Source organism: Lucilia sericata, unplaced genomic scaffold (assembly GCF_015586225.1).
Source record: "Lucilia sericata isolate MDLA Ls3-8-SP2 unplaced genomic scaffold, ASM1558622v1 Contig001301F_arrow, whole genome shotgun sequence".
In the NCBI taxonomy this organism is placed as follows: Eukaryota; Metazoa; Arthropoda; class Insecta; order Diptera; family Calliphoridae; genus Lucilia; species Lucilia sericata.
The window spans coordinates 70,963-93,462 of NW_023995249.1; the positions used below are offsets into that span (position 1 = coordinate 70,963).

The 22,500-nt window shown below is 28.2% G+C and overlaps 1 protein-coding gene across 4 annotated transcripts; it reads right to left on the reverse strand.

Annotated features, from left to right (window-relative positions):
* Positions 1–610: 610 nt before the first annotated feature.
* On the reverse strand, positions 611–18,629 carry LOC119610890. Of its 4 annotated transcripts, none has more exons than XM_037966289.1 (5): positions 18,126–18,586; positions 5,000–5,583; positions 1,866–2,015; positions 1,490–1,792; positions 611–1,415 (listed from the first exon to the last, which is right to left on the reverse strand). In XM_037966289.1, exons 2-5 carry the CDS (start codon positions 5,297–5,299, stop codon positions 1,209–1,211), a joined length of 960 nt encoding a protein of 319 aa, XP_037822217.1. In that variant the 5' UTR covers positions 5,300–5,583; positions 18,126–18,586; the 3' UTR covers positions 611–1,208. The 4 variants fall into 4 exon arrangements, with proteins under 4 accessions (XP_037822217.1, XP_037822221.1, XP_037822219.1 ...); XM_037966293.1 differs by having other exon boundaries at positions 616–1,415; positions 18,525–18,629; XM_037966291.1 differs by having other exon boundaries at positions 616–1,415; positions 18,284–18,586.
* Positions 18,630–22,500: the final 3,871 nt, after the last annotated feature.

A 22,500-nucleotide genomic window follows, 5' to 3' on the forward strand; every position in this document is an offset into this window, starting at 1 on the left:
CAATGGTACTTCTCTAATAACCGGGACAAGACAAAGTCCAAAACTTGTTACCAGATTTTTTGGTTCTCTGGTTCGACCCCATGTCAAATAAATAATTCCAATGAAAGTCCTAGAATACATTTGATCATCACCAGTTAATAGTCCCGGCAGACTAGAGGTACTGGTAGCACCTCTTTTCCTGGGCAATCACAAGTCCGGGGTGAATCCCTTTATACAGTTGTACTCCATATTACAGTTTAATTTAACTTCGATAAGGGTATCGAAGCACCCAAGGTTAGCTAGTATAAAATAACCTTGTTATACCTCATTTACCGTCAAAACTAATTCAGGGACTTTTTTTTAAATTTTTGAATAATAAAACAATTATTTCATTACACAGATTGTTTTGTTATTTTTAAATAGTTACAAAAACTTTTCCACAATGTTTATTCCTAAGGCTTTTAGTATTAAGTTTTAAAAGCTAAAATCTCATAGTAATTGTTTATTTGTTTTTTAATAAATAATGTCAACATTGTTCACTATGAAATGCTTTTTGTTTAAACATTTTACTTTACACTTAATAAAAACATTGAGCCACTAAAAACAAAAAAAATAACACCAAACAAATTTCCATTACTTTTGTTTAAATAACTATAATTTTATTATTTTATTTAGTTAATTGTTACAGGTGCAAAAAAAGTATAAATAAATATAATAAATATTGTACAAATAAAGTGACATCATTTTTATATAAAAAATTTTTTTTTGTGGAAACGTAATATTTATAATTATTTAAAAAAAATATATACAATATACACTGACCATGAACAAAAAACATTTTTTAATAATAATATTATAATAAAATAATTTAAAAAACAAAAGAGATTTTTTTTGTCTTTTAAACAATAGAATAAATAGCATTTGTTGAATATTTTTCTACCGGTGAAATTAAACTCAATTATTTTGGGATTTAATTAAACACCATTTCCAATATAAATTTAAGTAAAGTAAAATTATTTTTTAAATAGCAAACTTTGTAAAAATTTTATCAACATTATTTCGTTTAAAATTTCTTAAAAGTTAAAAAATCGTTTTCCCTTTGGGAAATGGTGTAGGAAAACTTAAAACTTTATAAATATTAATATCATTTCATTTTATTTCTTTCCTCTGTTACTATTGTTAATTGTCTTTTTGTTAGAATTCTTTACCGTAGAATTCTTACTTTTATGTCAGAAAGCCCGCTTGCATGTTGTACAATGAACATGCAATTGCTCACGACTGGGCATTGATAACAGGGGATCATGTGAGTATGTGGTTATATCCACCTCATCTTCCGCAAATACCATTTCCAAAATATTCTTAACACGCAGCCAATCGAGACGATCAATGCCACAACCCAAGCGTGGTATAGCTAATTTTTTAACACCATGTTGGCGCTAAAATAAAATAATAAAAACAAAAACATTAATCAAATTCCATATATCTCCCTATATAATTTGCAAATACCCACCATATGATCTCTTGTAGCAGTTAAAGCATAAAACAATGCTATATAAGTACTTCTCTCATGATTACGTTCTTTGGTCACTAAATTATAGACATAACGTTTTTGTTCTTTTAACACCGCCACATTTCCGGTGTGTTTATATTGTTTCAATGTCTCATTTGAGGGTCCATATTTACAATTGAATTGCATGCCTATACTACTGCACATGGCAAAGTCTGCACTAATCGAATGTACCAATGCACAATTTTCCGGAGCTGTGATATTATGACCTCTTTGTTCCAATATACGGCACTTGGGATCTACAATCTGAAGGGAGGGAAATAAAGTTAATATTGAATAGGGAATTGAATAGGAAATTTTGAAAATAATCCCATCTTACCTTTGGTGGTTGATAATTACAAATCATAATTTCTGTATTATATTCATTGGCAAATACTCGCAAAATTATTTCTCGAATACGTGACCATTTTAAGCCATCGCTGCCACTGCAAATGCGGGGCATGGCAACCTTGTGGGCATTATGATTTTTCTGGAAGAATAAAAAAAAAAAAAGATTACATAGGTCAAACATTTTGAAACCCAGAGACTAAAGTATGCTTTTTTACTGATTTGAGCATATTGTACTTTCAGATGACATAACAGCTTTTAGACATAAAGCTGCCTTTATGGCCAAAAACATGGTGTTTTCATACTTTAGAAAAATATAAATATGTCTCATGGTTTCGACTTTTTTTAAAATGTTATCAAGTATTTGATAAGTCGTATCCATGTACGACGATTTGATCCCTTTCGTTTAGGCCCTATAGCATTTAGTTTGTTTTATATTTGAGCGGCTTTGCTCAATTCTATATCAGTTTAAGATTCGATCTACCTAGGTTCGTAAATAAAACAAGCGAAAGATATGATTAGATCACCTGAAAATTGGCAACTGGTCTATAGTCTAGTCTATAGTATAGTATGTAGTCTAGTCTATAGTCTAGTCTATGGTCTAGCCTATAGTCTAGTCTATAGTCTAATCTATAGTCTAGTCTATAGTCTAGTATATAGTCTAGTCTATAGTCTAGTCTATAGTCTAGTCTATAGTCTAGTCTATAGTCTAGTCTATAGTCTAGTCTATGGTCCAGCCTATAGTCTAGCCTATAGTCTAGTCAATAGTCTAGTCTATAGTCTAGTCTATAGTCTAGTCTATAGTCTAGTCTATAGTCTGGTCTATAGTCTAGTATATAGTCTAGTCTATAGTCTAGTCTATAGTCTAGTCCATAGTCTAGTCTATAGTCTAGTCTATAGTCTAGTCTATAGTCTAGTCTATAGTCTAGTCTATAGTCTAGTCTATAGTCTAGTCTATAGTCTAGTCTATAGTCTAGTCTATAGTCTAGTCTATAGTCTAGTCTATAGTCTAGTCTATAGTCTAGTCTATAGTCTAGTCTATAGTCTAGTCTATAGTCTAGTCTATAGTCTAGTCTATAGTCTAGTCTATAGTCTAGTCTATAGTCTAGTCTATAGTCTAGTCTATAGTCTAGTCTATAGTCTAGTCTATAGTCTAGTCTATAGTCTAGTCTATAGTCTAGTCTATAGTCTAGTCTAGTCTAGTCTATAGTCTAGTCTATAGTCTAGTCTATAGTCTAGTCTATAGTCTAGTCTATAGTCTAGTCTATAGTCTAGTCTATAGTCTAGTCTATAGTCTAGTCTATAGTCTAGTCTATAGTCTAGTCTATAGTCTAGTCTATAGTCTAGTCTATAGTCTAGTCTATAGTCTAGTCTATAGTCTAGTCTATAGTCTAGTCTATAGTCTAGTCTATAGTCTAGTCTAGTCTAGTCTATAGTCTAGTCTATAGTCTAGTCTATACTCTAGTCTATAGTTTAGTCTATTCTAAAGTCTAGTCTATAGTCTACTCTATAGTCTAGTCTATAGTCTATTTATAGTCTATTCTATAATCTAGTCTATAGTCTAGTCTATAGTCGAGTCTATAGTACAATCTATAGTCGAGTCTATAGTATAGTATAAAGCCTAGTCTATAGTCTATTCTATGGTCTAGTCTATAGTCGAGTCTATAGTATAGTCTATAGTCTATTCTATAGTCTATTCTATAGTCTAGTCTATAGTCTAGTCTATAGTCTAGTCTATAGTATGGTCTAAAGTCTCGTCTATAGTCTAGTCTATAGCCTAGTCTATAGTCTAAAGTAAAGTCTATAGTATAGTCTATAATCTAGTCTATAGTCTAGTTTAGTCTATAGTCTAGTCTATAGTCTAATCTATAGTCTAGTCTATATTCTAGCCTATAGTCTATAGTCTAGTATATAGTCTAGTCTATAGTCTAGTCTATAGTATAGTCTGTAGTCTAGTCTATAGTCTAGTCTATAGTATAATCTGTAGTTTAGTCTATAGTCTAGTCTATAGTCTAGTCTATAGTCTAGTCGATAGTCTAGTCTATAGTCTAGTCTATAATCTAGTCTGTAGTCTAATCTATAGTCTAGTCTATAGTCTAGTCTATAGTCTAGTCTATAGTCTAGTCTATAGTCTAGTCTATAGTCTAGTCTAGTCTATAGTCTAGTCTATAGTCTAGTCTAGTCTATAGTCTAGTCTATAGTCTAGTCTATAGTCTAGTCTATAGTCTAGTCTATAGTCTAGTCTATAGTCTAGTCTATAGTCTAGTCTATAGTCTAGTCTATAGTCTAGTCTATAGTCTAGTCTATAGTCTAGTCTATAGTCTAGTCTATAGTCTAGTCTATAGTCTAGTCTATAGTCTAGTCTATAGTCTAGTCTATGGTCTAGTCTATAGTCTAGTCTTTAGTCTGTTTTACGAATATAGATTTTTTTATTTGACCTAGAAACCGTATAAGTTTTTAGAACTAAAATACTGACGATGTTGAATTGATTGGTTTTTTAATTATTCAAAAAATGTAACATCGGTGTAGGGTATCATAGGGACGAACTTGCCCCACACTACTTTCTCACTAAATACGTTTTAAATTTGCTTAAATTTCCCATAGAATTTTAATAAACTACAAATTGATCTAGTAAATTTACTTGTTCGATTTTTACAACTTGAATATTAAGCTAATGAGGTCGGTTCAATGATTTCATTATGACGAAATTTTAACAAAAACACCAAACAAATTAATAAGTAGCAAAAAGAAATGACAACAATCAATATTAATATTCAAAACAGTCGTCAGTAAACCGCCCTTTTTTCCTAAGCTTGTCAGAAAATTGTAATTTTATTAACACAATTGCAACTATTATTTATTTGCTAAATTAAAACAAAATAAAACAGATAAAAAATCTAATTTATGTTACCGGCTTATTATTTTTTTTAATAACTACTTAAGAGATGGGAATTGTATTTTAACAATACAAAATTAAAACAAATAAAAACTCAATTAGATTAAAAATGTTTGTTCAAGGCCTCTTATATTAGTATTAATTTACATAAATTATGTATGTAAATATTATAAGATTTTCATCAAAATAACGAAGAAACAAAATAATCTCATAGAATAAATTACACTTACCATATGATGTCTCATACATATTAAAGCCGATTCAACATTCTCATACGAACTCTTATGGTACATGGTATCTTTGGTAACCAAAGAATAAATGAAACGGGCATTATCTTCCAAAACTGCCACTTCCCCGCTACAGATATATTGGCGGCTCAATTCATCGTGTTGGCCAAATATGACGCCAAACTTCCATGCCAATTTACCTTTTTCTGCATAAAAATCAGCATTACAACTGTAGGCCAATGAGTACGTTTGCGGTACGTGAAATACGTCTGCTTTCACTTCGTTCAATCTAAAGGCCGTCATTATTATTTTTGCATTTCACACGTTTCGTAACAATTGGAATTGGAAATGTAAAATCAGAATACTAAATTGGTTTTTGTTATAAATAAGAAAAGGTAACAACTCCAAAATTAAAAAAAAAATCAAAATAAAAATTTAATCACTTTTGTTGGTTATTTATGTGTGTCTTTTTTCTTTTTTTTTCGATTTTTATTTTTAGTTAATCAGCTTGTTGTGGTAATAAAAATGAGGGCTTGCTTGATTTTCGATACTTATTTGCCGGTACTTTTAGCGTTTTAGTTATGCTTCTGCAAAGTAAAGAAGAAATAATTGAAATACTCATTATGATGGCAAAAAAAAAATTGATTGTTGTTAAAACATAAAATATTTATTAATGATTTGTAGTTTGTGTTCTATTTTTAAGCTGCAAAACTTAAAACTTTTTTTTTGTATGTTTTTGGGTGAAAAAGTATGTCATACAGTTGGCTGGTTATTAATACACCAAAACCTCGTCTAACGAGTGATAGGGGATGTGTTTGGATTATAAAATTGATCTATGTATGTCAGCACGACTAAAAGCGATTTATGTCGAACACAATCTAGGTGACTTGCAATATTAAAATTCTCGAATAAAACCAATCAAATACTCTCTCATTTATTAAATCGGGGATCAGTGATGTCAAAATCTTTGAAATCGATCGTAGTAGAAAGAGATAACTATAAAAGGAGACGCAGATGACTCAGGTTATGGCCATGAAAAGATCATACAGTTTGATCGTATTCAACACTAGTAAACATGTGAATACGAATAAAACCGATCTATGCTGGTGATCGATTCTTTTCATAAATCGAGGATCAGTCTTTGAAATTGATCATACTAGAAAGAAGCAAATATAAAAGGTGACACAGGGTAAGCGCTTCAAACGATCATACAGTTTGATCGTATTCAATACTAGTAAACATATGAATACAACAAGATTAGATTGAAGGGGCATAAAGCACTGCGACCTATGTGTGGATCTTTTGTGCAGCCCATTGGTTCACCATATAAGTTTTAGTTCACACTCGAAGGTTTAGTTGGTGAGAGGTTGATGATGTGACCCTAAAAATGTGAATACAACTAAAACCGATATGCATATGTCAGTAAAGCACTGATAACAAACACTTACTCGAAGACTCTCTATTTTCTTAAAGTTTTTTGAAATCGAGACTAGTATAAAAAGGCAGATGACTCAAGGCATATAGTAGCATATAGACCAGAGGAGCGCAAGATTGCCATTACATAGCACGCGTGATAGGGTAAGAAAATTCTGCTGACGCTAAGTTGATACACATACACTATAGGTTTAATTCTTCTTCTTTTTATAATGAGCAATATCAGTTGGTTTGCTCTCAACTTGAAAAACAAAATCAAATCAGTTGCTGATCAGCACTTGTCGAAGCAAGGTCTGTACGCGACGTTTTTAAAATACACACAGAAATACAACAACAAAATTTTGAGAAAGCCGAATTAATGTAGGAGAACATGAGAGAACAGTTGATAGTTTTTTATATATAGACTTTGATATACGCTGGCTGTCAAAATCCATAATAAATATTTGACAGTTAGCATATGCTTTATAGTTTATAGTAATTTTATTAGTATACTTTTATTTTGAATTGAATTCTGTTCTCTGCTGCTTTACCAACACAAATAAAACTATGGTAGTCTATGGTAGTATGTGTTTGAGCAACACTGATATAGACGAAAGTGATTGTCAAAGACCTAAGTCCCCTGTCAAAAACCTAACTGGTGAGAATGTATTAGTAGAAGCACAAAAATAAACACAGTTGTTCAAAAGGTACTAAATAATAAATGTATTTCTGATACGTTATTTTTTGCATGTTATTACTGGGATTTTATATACTAGTGAATGAAAATAATAGTTAATTAATTTTTTTCAGAAGATATTTCATCTTAAAACATATTATAAACACGTCTTTTTGTTATTTTTTTCTGTACTAATGGAAAAAGAAAAAAAGTATGTGAAATACTTTTTTCATTTTCAATACGAAAATTTACAACTTTTCTTTTTTGAGTTTTAATTAAAAAGAAATGTCAAAGAATAAAAAATATTAGCTTTGTTCCTTTACTTGTCAAGTTTGCAGGTTTTTACCAGAAATTGTAAAAGAGAACAAATTTGAGCAATTAAAATTATTTTCTCTTTGCCAGAACTTGCAGGTTTTAGCCAGAAAATTTTTTCCTGGCAAATAGAAAAAAAATGTCAAATAAATTATTTGTTTAAAAAAATACATTGAAAACAAAAAATGTTTGATATTTTTGATTTATTTTCATAAATAAGTATGTGTGATTGTAGTTTTTCAATTTTATTTTAATTTCAATAGAAATTTATATGAATAAACTTCAATACAAATTTATTGAAAGAGAAATTTTGTTTTTTCTGTTCCCGTACTTTTTACAAGTACGAAGAGAAAATTCATTAATTCTCTTTAGCCAGAAAAGTTCTGGAACAAAGCTATTATTTTTTCGTTTGTAAAATATAAATTATTTTCGGGGTTTTAAATACAATAAAAGTGTGGGAAAAAATAATAAATATTAAGTTTAAGTGATAAGAAAAACTATTAAGTGCTAATATCCGCGCAATTTCGCGAAAAAAATTTGAAGTTTTGTGAGTGAGTTTAGTTCTCTCAAGTGTGTTTTATTCTCTCAGAACTCGTCTGTGTGAAGAGAATAACAAATTTTGTTTGACAACCCCTTCAGTTTCGCCTATATCCCTACTATATGACTCAAGGTATGCGCTTGAAACCCTGACATAGTTGAAAACCGATTTGCATACTAAGAGAAAGTCTCCTCCTTTCTTAAATCCAGAATCATCGATATCAAAGTCTCTGAAATCAATCGTAGTATAAAGCGGCGAAATTCGAAGTAAACACAGGTAACTTAGGGTATACGCTTGAAACGATCAAATAGTTTGATCGTAACCAATCTAAGGGAATTTTATAGGGTAAGAGACTGTACTAGGTAAACAAATCGTCATTCTGAAGCTTTTTTTTAAATACGGTGAGAATGGTGGCTTGCACTCACAATAGCGGACTTTAAGAAACGCACAAGAAGAAGAAATATGAAATATTATTTAGAATTTTTCCGATTCCTGCGTTATCCTTAATAAGGCATCAAAATATTATGGACAAATAGCTGATTTTCAGAGGATCTAATGGGCGGTTCTTGATGAACTCGTATGTAGAGAAGATTATTATTTTACTTAGTGTGATGGGATCTAATATTAAAATACTTCCTATATTATCGGAGATGCCAATTTCTAAAGAGTATTTGTGTTCCGGATACGAATACAGAAATAGTAATGATGAACTTTTTTCATCAAGAGATGAATAAAGAGATCAGTGATCTATACTTAAGAGTTTCAGTGCTTTTTTTTTCAAAAACATCAATGATCACTGATAAATATGTGAGAATTTCAATTTACATGATCACGGGGTAATTTTTCTATTTAAAATCTTTTTATGAATGTTTTGAACTATGTAGTTTTTTTCCTCTTCAATAGGATTCTCTTTTCTCTTTAATAGGCTTCCTATATTATCGGAGGTTAAAATTTCTAAAGAGTTATCGTGCTCTGGATACGAATATAGAAATTGTAATGTAATAGTAGCTTTCTCAAGTCTCAAGAGATTCCTTCAGTTTCCAGAACCCTTTTCATTACATAGTTTTATTTAAGAAGTAGTACTGAAATATGTTTTATATTAAACCGATCATTGAAAGTTTATAAGATCAGAAGATGAGTAACAGATTTCTTTCTATGTGGTAGCTGAATTCTTTATAATATATGTATAACGAAGCGTATATGAACCCTTAGTTTTTAAGAGAATTGATGTACGCATCGATCCAAATGTTTTAAAAACCGTAGAGAAAGGCTCTTATGCCCTGAAGCAAGTTATAGTTCACGTTCAAAATATAATTTTTACATGAAGAAAGGTGAACTTTACAAAAAAATATTAGAACTTTAAAATATCAGAAATTGAAGAGCGATTATCTCGCCATTGAGAGACATTCATAGAGAAACAGTTGGCATTCCTGAACTAGTTTGAATATGGTACGGAACACAATACAATTTGAATTAAACTGGATTCTGATAAGCTTATGAACGAGATTAGTAGCGCAAAGTTCAGTATCGCTAGGTCATCAGAGCAGAAGATAAGATTTCATCTCTTCCTAGTTCAGGCGGCTTAAATAAAGCTCATAATAAGGAATGCCCTGTTATTTGCAAAAACGTTCAAGATCTTTCGAATGCAGCGTTATTATTCGCAAGCGATTTAACGTACGTATCGAGCCCAAAGTCTATACGATCATACAGGTTGAGTCATATGTCCTGTATTAAGTTAAAGTTCTTCCTCAAAGTATGAAATTTACAAGAAGATAAATCAACTACAGAAGAAAGGTATACTAATATCAGAATCGTTCAAGATGGTATTTCACTAATTTAGAGGCAATATAGCTTTCAAAAATATAATCATGATCTTTCTCCCAAACGAATGCTACTGTCGATTATCTCGCCATCTCGTTGACAGACATTGACGCTTGACAATCCTGAACCGGTTAATCAGAGACCGTGTAAAGCTAATATGTTAGCTCGAAGAGTTTGACATTAAAGGACTTCTTAAAAAACTTTAATTTCTAGTTGTACACTTTTCCACAAATATAAGATGTAATGATCTTTGTTATCTTCTAAATAAAAATCGTTATTTGATTATTGACAAATATTTACCAATTAGGTGAGATACGAGATTAAGACCAGACTTTATATTATAAATATATTCTGATAAGTCATAAAATTGATACTACTTAGTTAGTAACCGTTTTATACGGATTAAAATATTGAAATATCACAGTTTTTACGGGAAAATGGTTAAAGAACATTAGCTTTCATTTGATATATATATTGCATTCGTTAAAGTACTGTGGAAATGGTAAATATAGAAACACTTGATTAAATTATTTTAGCTGTTAAATCAGTATCAAGTGTATTTCAATTGACTTGATGCAGTATCAACTGCTGACTTAATTGAATGTTGAATTCAATAGAAAATTAAAAACAAAACTGCGGCAACAATTTAACATTTGTCACGACAATCAAAACGATTTTTAAAACACAATACACTGAAAATAATATATGGCTAATATATATGAAAAATTTCTTACATTGTACGAAATGTTCCATGGTTTCGCATCACGAAATTGTTTCGTTATATATACGAAATTGTACGTAATACAAATTTAAAAATTTTCGCACTTTCGCAAAACTAGAAACGGGGTTGATTATATAATATTTCGTATTATGTACGAAATTTTCGTAAATATTACGAAAAATGTAGTAAAAATTTTTTCGTAAAGTTAAATAAGTAATATTTTCAGTGTATGTATATTTTTTTATACAATTCGGTAGCAAATAAGTAATTTTTTCATTTTGTTTCTGTATCCATCCAAAGACCCCACCACACACAAACACCTAAGCCACTTAATAAAGTCAATAAATAGCAAACAACAAATAGTATTTATCACACTTGCGACTTAAAGTCATCGTGATATGATGCAATAGCAAATATGTGTGAAAAACTACAATTTATTAATAAATTTCTCGATCTATATTTACTACAACTTATTTGCAAATTAAACGTTTTTTGTTTTTGCGTTAAGGAATGTTTATTAGAGCTTAAATATCAGCCTACAATAATTATTATTTAAAGATTAATTTAGATAATTATGTGCACTATTATTATTATTATAAAAGTCGCTGTGTATGTATTTAAAATATACTATACATATACATATTTAATTAAAATCTATTAAAAATTTTGCTATAAGTAACAAATCACTTGAATGATTAAAACAAAGAATATGATACTAAAAACCGCATGATATATAGATAGAACATGAACAATTTGAATTATAGTTTATATTAAAATTAATTTATATTTAAATTTGAGAAAAATGAGTCGTTCGTTATAAGTGCAGTAAATTAATATGTATTTTATTTTTTCTAATTTAAATTCATTCAAGGGTAAACAAAGTCAATTGTAATCATTTGACTTGATTTAAATAGATTCTCATAATACAACCTTCACATTGCATGTGTGTGATGACATTTGATTTGAATTTATGGTTTCGGCGCCCTTTTTGGGTATAGAATATAGAGAACATCTTATTTGCTTTGGTAGTGCAGCTTAAATGTATTTCAAATTAATTTTACATAATACTATAACAAAAAATGGAGGGAATAATTTATTTTCACTAACTTACATAACGATCTTGCAAAGTCAATATCTAGAGATCATCGCAGTTTTCGAAACTAATGCTACATTTGTCAACTAACTCACTGTAGCATTACTTAAATCAGGTGATCTTGCATGAAAATGTAAATTAAGCTATAGAGAAATATCGTTAATATTATCGATCGATCATGAAATTGTTTGGTAATACCTCTAATTATAGATTCTTTTGGACTTTAAAGATTTTTAAGCGATCACAGTTATAATATATCAAAAATAGCCACATTTTGCACAGTAATGTTTCTTTTTACATTTGTTTTATAACAAAAAATAATGAAAAATCTCTATGATCACTGATCTATACTTGAGAGTTTCAGTGCTTTATATAAAACATTCGTTCGATCATGAAATTGTTAGCTAATATCTATAAACACCGATCGTGCTCTCTTTTTTCGTTATTCCCTATTTCTTTTTACGTTTTTTTTTATAACAAAAAATTATCAAAAATATCAATGATCACTGATCTATACTTCAGAGTTTCAGTACTTTATATAAAACATTAATATTATCGATAGATCATAAAATTGTTAGGTAATATCTATAATCAACTATCTTTCCTCGTTATTCTCTCTATTTGAATGTTATCTAGTGATCACAGATCAAGCTCCTGCTCTCGGTGAAATTCTTAATTTGATCACTGATCATTGATCGATCTAATTTCTTTATTTTAAATCTTTTTATATGATGTTTGGAACTATATACTTGGAATTTTTGTTCATATCACGACTGATTAAAGATCCCAGATACATTTTATATATTTTGAGAGTTTTGTCATGATTGATCAAAGATTGATCTCCCTTGTTTTTCTTAAATTTTTGTTGGATATTGGATAATTGCATATATCTTTCTTCTGAGTTTTAATAAAAATTTTATAATTTTTCGGAATTATAAATGATCACAGATCATTTCTTGTTGTTTTAAATTTAATAGAACGAATCTTTTTCTGAAGCGATCAGAGATCGTTTTGAGTGAATTTAGAAATAAAAATAATCTGTTCAGGTATGATCTTGACTGTTAGCAGATATGATCGAAATAATTTTCTAAAAAACAACAACTGATCGTGTGGTATAAATATGAATTTTCATTAAAAATAGATCTTTGATCAATTGATCGTTGTTCTGTAATTGTTCGAAATAAAAGTGGTCATAGATTAGAATATGTATGATCGCTGATTGATCATTTTATGTTATAACAAAAATTTAATAATTTTTTGGAAATATAAGTAATTACAGATCGTGTCTTGTTGTTTAAAATGTCATTCTTTTATCGATTTTAGAAGGAATATTATAGATCGAATCTTTATCACAAGCAATCAGAGATCTTTTGGAGTGATCAGATTAGAATATGAGTGATTGTTTTTTTATTTAATGTAATTTAACGAATTTGATCGGAATATTATAGATCATATATTTTTCTAAAGTGATCAGAGATCTTTTAGAAATAAAAGTAATCTGATCAGGTTTGATCTTGACTTTAAGCAGATATGATCGATTAAATATTCTGTAAAACAACAACTGATCGTGTGATATTAATATGAATTTTGTTGTTTTGTAATTGTTCGAAATAAAAGTGGTTATAGATTAGAATATGTGTGATCGTAAATTAATGCCTTTTTACTATAAAGAAAACTTAATAACTTTTCGGAACTACACAGAGGGGAAAAAATATGCACGCCTGGTACCAAATTGACACCAAAGAGTTTATAATTTTTCAATACCATCCGTTGTTAAAGTATATACATACATACGACAACTCTATGTAATGTTGACAACATTGCAACAGTTCGTTGTCGAAATCTAAATTGTATACACTTCCGTTGTCTAAATGTTAACAAACGTGGTAAGCTCACTATAGGCAACGGTTTTTTGTCAATGTGTATAAAATTTAGATTTCGACAACGAATTTTGCAACGTTGCGTTGTCAACATTACATAGTGTTGTCGTACGTATGTATATACTTTGACAACGGATGTTATTGAAAAATTATAAACTCTTTGGTGTCAATTTGGTACCTGTCGTGTATAGTTCTTTTTCCCTCTGTGTATAAGTGATCACAAATTGTGTCATGTTCAGATCAAGCACCTTTTACATATCAACAAAAGTCAGGGAAGGTAGTTTTGTAAGATTTTCAGAAAAAGAAGTGGACACATATCAATTTAAGGACCTCAATTTAAGATTTTTCAGAAATGCTACTCTTCTCAATTAAAATTATCACATAGTGTTGAGTGATCGCGAATCCAGATCATTTTCTCTATTTGAAGCTTATTCACATAACTATTAGTAATTCAAAACATCATGAGTTTTTGATTTCAAAATTGATTTTTTTATGAGAAACCAGAAAGAACACAGATTTTTGAGTCATATATTCTAGCTGGTTCTTAGTATAAATAAAAATTATTGAAAATAATACTTAAAAAACCTGAAAATATTTCCTGTTCCCCAAATTAAGCAAAAACAAGCCGGCAAAATTTCGAAAACAATAAACAAATTAAAAAAATAAATGCATTAATTTATAAGCCTTTAAGTACTTCTAGTTATACAATATTTTGACAAAATAATTTATAATAAAAATGCAAAAAAAAAAGTAAACCAATATTTGAGGTTGGTCAAGTTTTATTTCACCACAATTTTTTCTGGCAACAAAACCAGTCATATTCATTAAATACTACAAGTTGTTTTAAAAATAAATACAAGTATTAATTAAATATTTTTATACAATAAATGACATATAATTTTAAAACATTTTAAATGTCAAAATCCCAAAGCAACAGATCTACATCACACGTTTTAAACATCACATCACATCACTGCTTGATTGACCATTTTGGTAAAAGAAAAAAACAAGTTCATAAATTAAATGACTAAAACCGAATACAATTTTATACTTTTTTATTCCAACAAGCGCACGTAAACAACTTTTTATCGATTCATATAATCAGTCATTCTCAGTTCAGTTTAATACAAAGTAAAAAACTAAATTCTGAATGAAAAAAAATGTTAAATTACTATATTATTTATATAATTATTAATTTTATATGGGTGTTTGCTTAAAAAAAAAAACAAAATACAAATGCGGAAAATTCTAACAAAACTACAAACAAGCGCCCACTACAAAACAAAAACAACAATAGTTATTAATACAAAATTTTTTTAATCGATTTATTAATTTATGCAATTTTTTCTTTGAAATGTTTTATTAACATGATTTATCTCAAGCAATTACACAAAAACGACAAAAAGCTATTATTAGTCGATTTAAGTAATAAAATTGTTTTTTGTTTAACTTACTTTACGGGTAATAAACAAAAATGTCAGAATTGATAAAAATATGTAATGTTTACAAAAATTTTTGTTGCGTTACTTGATTTTACACAAAAAAAGCCGCTTAAGCAGCGGTGTGCAACTTTGCTGTTAAACAAAGATCGCAAATATCTGATAAATTTATGCAGTAAACATGTAAGTTGTTTATTATGTACATATTAAATAGGATTGCCAATCTGTTAGAGTTTTGCCTAAAGCCAGGATTTGGATTTGCAAGATATTTGAAAAATCCGGAATTTTACAAAATTTTTCTATGAATCTCAAAAAATGTCTACAAAATTTTTCTAAAAAAGGAAAAGTAATCGAATGAATTTATATAAAAAGAACATTTTATTAAAAAATGTTTTTTAAAAAGAAAATTTTATCGAAAATTTCCTATAAAAAGAAAATTTTATCGAAAATTTCCTATAAAAAGAAAATTTTATCGAAAATTTCCTATAAAAAGAAAATTTTATCGAAAATTTCCTATAAAAAGAAAATTTTATCGAAAATTTTCTATAAAAAGAAAATTTTATCGAAAATTTTCTATAAAAGATAATGTTATCGAAAATTTTCTATAAAAGAAAATGTTATCGAAAATTTTCTATAAAAGAAAATGTTATCGAAAATTTTCTATAAAAAGAAAATGTTATCGAAAATTTTCTATAAAAAGAAAATTTTATCGAAAATTTTCTATAAAAAGAAAATTTTATCGAAAATTTTCTATAAAAAGAAAATAAAAATAAAAATTCGATAAAAATTCCCTTTTTAAACGATTTTCGATAAAAATTCTCTTTTTATAGAAGATTTTAAACAAAATTCTCTTTTCCTAGAAAATTTTCGATAAAAATTCTCTTTTTATAGAAAATTTTCGATAAAAAATTCTCTTTTTATAGAAAATTTTCGATAAAAATTCTCTTTTAATAGAAAATTTTCGATAAAAATTCTCTTTTAATAGAAAATTTTCGATAAAATTCTCTTTTAAAAGACAATTTTCGATAAAATTCTCTTTTATAGAAGACTTTAGACAAAATTCTCTTTTCATAGAAAATTTTCGATAAAAATTCTCTTTTTATTAAATATTTTCGATAAAAATTCTCTTTTTATAGAATATTTTCGATAAAAATTCTCTTTTTATAGAAAATTTTCGACAAAATTCTCTTTTTATAGAAGATTTTATACAAAATTCTCTTTTTCTAGAAGATTTTCGATAAAAATTCTCTTTTTATAGAAAATTTTCGATAAAAATTCTCTTTTTATAGAATATTTTCGATAAAAATTATCTTTTTATAGAAAATTTTCGATAAAAATTCTCTTTTTATAGAAAATTTTCGATAAAAATTCTCTTTTTATAGAAAATTTTCGATAAAAATTCTCTTTTTATAGAAAATTTTCGATAAAAATTCTCTTTTATAGAAAATTTTCGATAAAAATTCTCTTTTTATAGAAAATTTTCAATCAAAATTTTCTTTCTATAGAAAATTTTCGATTATTTTCTTTTTATAGAAAATTTTAGATAAAATTCTAATTTTATAGAAAATTTTCGATAAAATTCTATTTTTATAGAAAATTTTCGATAAAATTCTATTTTTATAGAAAATTTTCGATAAAATTCTATTTTTATAGAAAATTTTCGATAAAATTCTATTTTTATAGAAAATTTTCGATAAAATTCTATTTTTATAGAAAATTTTCGATAAAATTCTATTTTTATAGAAAATTTTCGATAAAATTCTATTTTTATAGAAAATTTTCGATAAAATTCTATTTTTATAGAAAATTTTCGATAACATTTTCCTATTTATAGAAAATTTTCGATAACTTTTTCCTTTTTATAGAAAATTTTCGATAAAATTTTCCTTTTTATATATCTTATATTTTTACTTTTTATATAAAATTTTCGATAAAATTCTATTTTAATAGAAAATTTTCGACAAAATTTTAATGAAAATTCACTTTTTTTAGAAAAATCAATAAATTCTCTTTGTATAGAAAATTTTCAATAAAATTTTCCTTTTTATAGTTAGTTTTCGATAAAATTTTATTAGTTCTTTTATAAAATTTTCCATTAAATTTTACATTTTCCTTTATAAAATTTGCAATAAAATTTTACTTTTTATACAAAATTTTCGATCTTTTTATAGAAAATTTTCGATTAATATTTAATGAAAATTCTTTTCTTTTTTCGATAAGAAGATAAAAATTCAATAAATTTTTTCTAAATTTTTTGTTATAAAAAATTTCCGATAAATTTTCTTTTTATAGAAAATCTTTGATAAAATTTTCCTTTTTATAGAAAACTTTGGATAAACTTTTATCGAAAATTTATCGAAAGTTTATTCCTTTGAATGATTTGTTATGCAATATTAGGTGCCTTAGGTTTCTCCTACCCTTAAAACGGATCATCATTTTCTTAGTTTTTAGTATTCAAACCATATTGGTTTGATGCAACTCTAAAATGGTATGAAAAAATTACTGTATGAATGAATCATGTGAATTTAGACATTATGACGCTTAAGATTTAAAAAAAAACACTTAATTCTTTTTTTAATATTTTTGTAGTTGTTTGTAGTGTTTATTTGCTTTCTTTCAAGTATGACTGTATGTAAGACTGTGACTGAATGAATGGCATCATGCTCGATTGATAAACTAATAATAAAAAAACACCAAACAACTATTTGAAAAATACAACTTAATCTAAGAAAGCAATAAAAAAATAAACACAGATAAATACAAAAATAAAAATAAATACAAATTGTTTGTAATTTTCTTCTTATTTGTTTATAGCAACAACAACAACAATAAAAACTACTAATGTTTACGAATAACAGTAGTTAGCAAGATATTGAGAAATTTTGTCATAAATTATTTCTAACAGCTGTTTTTTATTATTGTTTTCTTTTTTTTTAAAGGGAACCAAACAAAGTGTTACTTTAAACATTTCCTCTCCTCAGAAACCAGTTTCCCTTCCCTGATCTGTAAAGCTATTTCTTACAACTAGCGGCAGTAATCAACGTTCATTCATTCCTCTATGAACAAACAATTAAACAAAAAACAAAACAAATAATAAACTTTGGTGAAGGTCTTTGTTTTATTTCAGAGAATATGTTTTCTAATTCCCCCTTTTCGTGGAGAAAAAAAGTTTGAGTTTTGCTGCAAAAAAAGTTTTTTATAAAATTCTTTTTTTTTTAAGTTTCATCAATGCTTACGCAAGTTATTGGAATTTCTGTGTGTATTTCTATATCTGGATTGCAATGACACAATGGCAATGACCAAAAACCGAACAAAAAAATTTCACCAATAAACAAGATTCCTTAAAAAATGACCACAAAAAGTATTTTTGTTTAAATTCTCGATTATTCTTTACACTTTTTTTAATAACGATGTTTTTTACGTTTTATCTTATTTTTATGTATGTTTTTCAAAAAATCACAAATTTTATTTTTCTCCAATTTTGGTAATTTTTAACAATTTTTAAACCACTTTTTATTTGATTTCTTGTAAATATTTTGATTTTTTTTTTGTTTATTTAACGAATTATTAATTTTTATTTTTCACCCAACGCGCACCACACATCTATTAGTTACAATATACTTTGTGTGACTAACTTTAAGTTGCTAACAGTCAGCTACTTTAGAATCTCAAAAGTTTGTTCTAAAAACTGCAAATAGCGGTGTGAGTGAGATGTATGGACGGACTGACAACCAGTGAGAGAAGTTTTTTGTTTTGCTAACTTTGGTCGCATTTTGTTTCAATTCCCGCAAAATCAATAAGACCCATATTGGTTGGTTTGCTGTAGGGTGGTGAAATTTTATGAAAGTTTTTGTTGTATTGTAGGGAAGATGGTACCGAACGAGGAACTTAGTGGTTAATGAAACAGTGAGGTGTTTTTTAGATAAACTTTAGCTAATACACAAACCATTTGTTAGTGAGTAAGTGAGCTTTTAAAGTTTATGTTCACAGTAAGCTTTTTAACGTTGGTAGATTTAAGCAGAAAGCTTAATTTTGTGAGCAGTTAAAGATCGTTTTGAGATCGTTATTAGACTTGAGGGTTTTGAAATGTAATAAGTGAAATTCGTTAATTTAAAATGGGATTTTAAAGAATGTACAACCAATTTTTCTATTTTTATTGCATTTTTTTATTGCATTTTGTGTGTAAAAATTTTATAAAAAAATTTATGAAAATAGTTGAAATCACTCATTATTGATTTAGTTAGTTAGTTAGATAGATAGCTAATATAGATAGATAGGTAGATAGATAGATAGATAGATAGATAGATAGATAGATAGATAGATAGATAGATAGATAGATAGATATAGATAGATAGATATAGATAGATAGATAGATTAGATAGATAGATAGATAGATAGATAGTAGATAGATAATAGATAGATAGTAGATAGATAGATAGATAGATAGATAGAGAGATAGATAGATAGATAGATATAGATAGATAGATAGTATACGCAATAGATAGATGATAGATAGATAGATAGATAGATAGATAGATAGATAGATAGATAGATAGATAGATAGATAGATAGATAGATAGATAGATAGATAGATAGATAGATAGATAGATAGATAGATAGATAGATAGATGATAGATAGATAGATAGATAGATAATAGATTAGATAGATCGATAGATAGATAGATAGATAGTAGATAGATAGATAGATAGATAGATAGATAGATAGAATAGATAGATAGATAGGATAGATAGATAGATAGATAGATAGATAGATAGATAGATAGATAGATAGATAGATAGATAGATAGATAGATAGATAGATAGATAGATAGATAGATAGATAGATAGATAGATCGCTCGCTCGCTCGCTCGCTCGATCGCGTCTCGCTCGCTCGCTCGCTCGCTGCTCGCTCGCTCGCTCCTCCTCGCTCGCTCGCTCGCTCGCTCGCTCGCTCGCTCGCTCCTCGCTCGCTCGCTCGCTCTCTGCTCGCTCGCTCGCTGCTCGCTCGCTCGCTCGCTCGCTCGCTCGCTCGCTCGCTCGCTCGCTCGCTCGCTCGCTCGCTCGCTCTCGCTCGCTCGCTCGCTCCTCGCTCTGCTCGCTCTCGCTCCCTGCTCGCTCGCTCGCTCGCTCGCTCGCTCGCTCGCCGCTCGCTCGCTCGCTCGCTCGCTCGCTCGCTCGCTCGCTCGCTCGCTCGCTCGCTCGCTCGCTCCTCGCTCTCTCGCTCGCTCGCTCGCTCGCTCGCTCGCTCGCTCGCTCGCTCGCTCGCTCGCTCGCTCGCTCGCTCGCTCGCTCGCTCGCTCGCTCGCTCGCTCGCTCTCGCTCGCTCGCTCGCTCGCTCGCTCGCTCGCTCGCTCATACCATAACACTTTTCTAACTCTTAAATTGTATCGACCATTCTTATATTTAATATATCCAAACTTAAAGGACTGTGTGTTTCCAACACATTTTTCTATCCTCCAAAATACTCCCACTCCCACCTAAACATCCTGCAGACTATTAGAAAAACATAAGCCATATTTTAGGCGAAACAAAAAGTTGAGAAGTAAAACCTTGATGTTTAAAATTACAAGTACCGTGAAAGGTTCATACAAAACAATAGAATGTTAATTCTGTGCATAACGGACGAAACAATAACAAAAACACCAGTAAAAACAACAACGGTAATTTAAATAATATGAAAGTGGTATATAATGATTACCACCAAGAGCCATACCACCAACCATCCATACTTCCACCATTGCCATCATCACCTTCATCTACTCACTACTCACAATTGACAGGCTCAAGTCATTGACGACGTCCTTGCCAAATAAAAAAACAAAACATCAACAGGGTTGTAAGTTCAGTTTTTACAACAAAAATTTAAATTCTAACACCAGTTTCTTTCTTTATGCCGTCTATATTATATCGGCTTTAGTGTTTTCTCGATCCTTGTGGCAGAAAACAAAAATTATGACATCGCTGGAGGCATTGTAAACGGAAGTGTCACTAAAATTAAATTTGCATAAATTTATTATTGCCCTTTCCCCCCGCTGTAGAGTTTTGTTAGTGTAAAGAAAAACATATTTTTGTGACTTCTCGCTGGGTTGAGGTTAAATAAAATCTTTATATAGGAAATTAGTAGACGTTAGGTAGAATGTTGGGGGGAGCGAATATACAAATCTTAAGTAAAGTTTAATGAATATTATAAAATTTTCAAATACGATTATGCAAATTTTATTTGAATATATTGGTTATGAGTTTTTGTTATGTTTTCTTTTAGCTTAAGGTTACAAATTTTAAATTTAAAAGGAAATTTTATAAAATTTTTGGAACTAAAAATTCCATACTAAATGGTTGCAACATATAAAGTAAAACGTATCTAAAATGATCTATATAAAAAAAAAATTCTTCTAATTTTTGTTTTATTGAAACTTTTCCATAAAAAGATTTTATCGAAAATTTTCTATAGAAAGACGATTTTAACTAAAATTTTCCAAAAAAAAAAAAAGAAATTTTGTCGACAATTTTCTATAAGAAGGAAATTATATCGAATACTTTCCATAAAAGGAAATTTTCTATAAGAAGGAAATGTTATCGAAAATTTTCTGTAAAAAGAAGTTTTCTATAAAAGAAAATTTTATTTAAACTTTTTTTGTAAAAAGAATATTTTATCCAAAATTCAGCAAGAAGAAAACTATTGAAAAATTGTCATCGAAATCTATAGAAAGAAAATTTGGTCGAAAGTTTTTCTATAGAAAGAAAATTTGGTCGAAAAATTTTCTATAAAAAGAAAATTTAGTCGAAAAGTCAAAAAGAATTTGGTAGAAAAGTTTAGAATAGAGTATAGAAAGAAAATTTGGTCGAACAGTTTTCGATAGAAAGAAAATTTGATCGAAAAATTTTCTATAGAAAGACAATTAATTTGATCGAAAAGTTTTATATAGAAAGAAAATTTGGTCGAAAATTTTCTATAGAAAGAAAATTTGGCCAAAAAAATGTCTATAAAGAAAATTTTACCGAAAATTTTTTACAGAGTGAAACTTTTATCGAAAATTTTTATATAGAAAGAAAATTTTATCGAAAATTTTTATATAGAAAAAAATTTTATCGAAAATTTTTATAGAAAGAAAATTTTATCAAAATTTTCTATAGAAACAAAATTTTCGATAAAATTTGGTCGAAAAGTTTTCTATAGAAAGAAAATTTTATCGAAAAGTTTTCTATAAAAAGAAAATTTTATCGAAAAGTTTTCGAAAATTTTCTATAGAAAGAAAATTTTATCGAAAAGTTTTCTATAAAAAGAAAATTTTATCGAAAAGTTTTCTATAAAAAGAAAATTTTATCGAAAAGTTTTCTATAAAAAGAAAATTTTATCGAAAAGTTTTCCATAAAAAGAAAATTTTATCGAAAATTTTTCCATAAAAAGAAAATTTTATCGAAAAGTTTTCTATAAAAAGAAAATTTTATCGAAAAGTTTTCTATAAAAAGAAAATTTTATCGAAAATTTTCTATAGAAAGAAAATTTTATCGAAAATTTTTTATAAAGGAACATTTTATAGAAAATTTTCTATAGACAGAAAATTTGGTTGAAAATTTTCTATAGAAAGAAAATTTGGTTGAAAATTTTC

Excerpts from the sequence above, each read along its gene's own strand:
- LOC119610890 (XM_037966289.1), bottom strand. The coding sequence starts at position 5,299 with ATGACGGCCTTTAGATTGAACGAAGTGAAAGCAGACGTATTTCACGTA. Across the intron at positions 2,016-4,999 it reads TATGTATGAGACATCATATG|AAAAATCATAATGCCCACAA; the intron begins GTAAGTGTAATT and ends TTATTCTTCCAG. Across the intron at positions 1,416-1,489 it reads CTGCTACAAGAGATCATATG|CGCCAACATGGTGTTAAAAA; the intron begins GTGGGTATTTGC and ends ATTTTATTTTAG.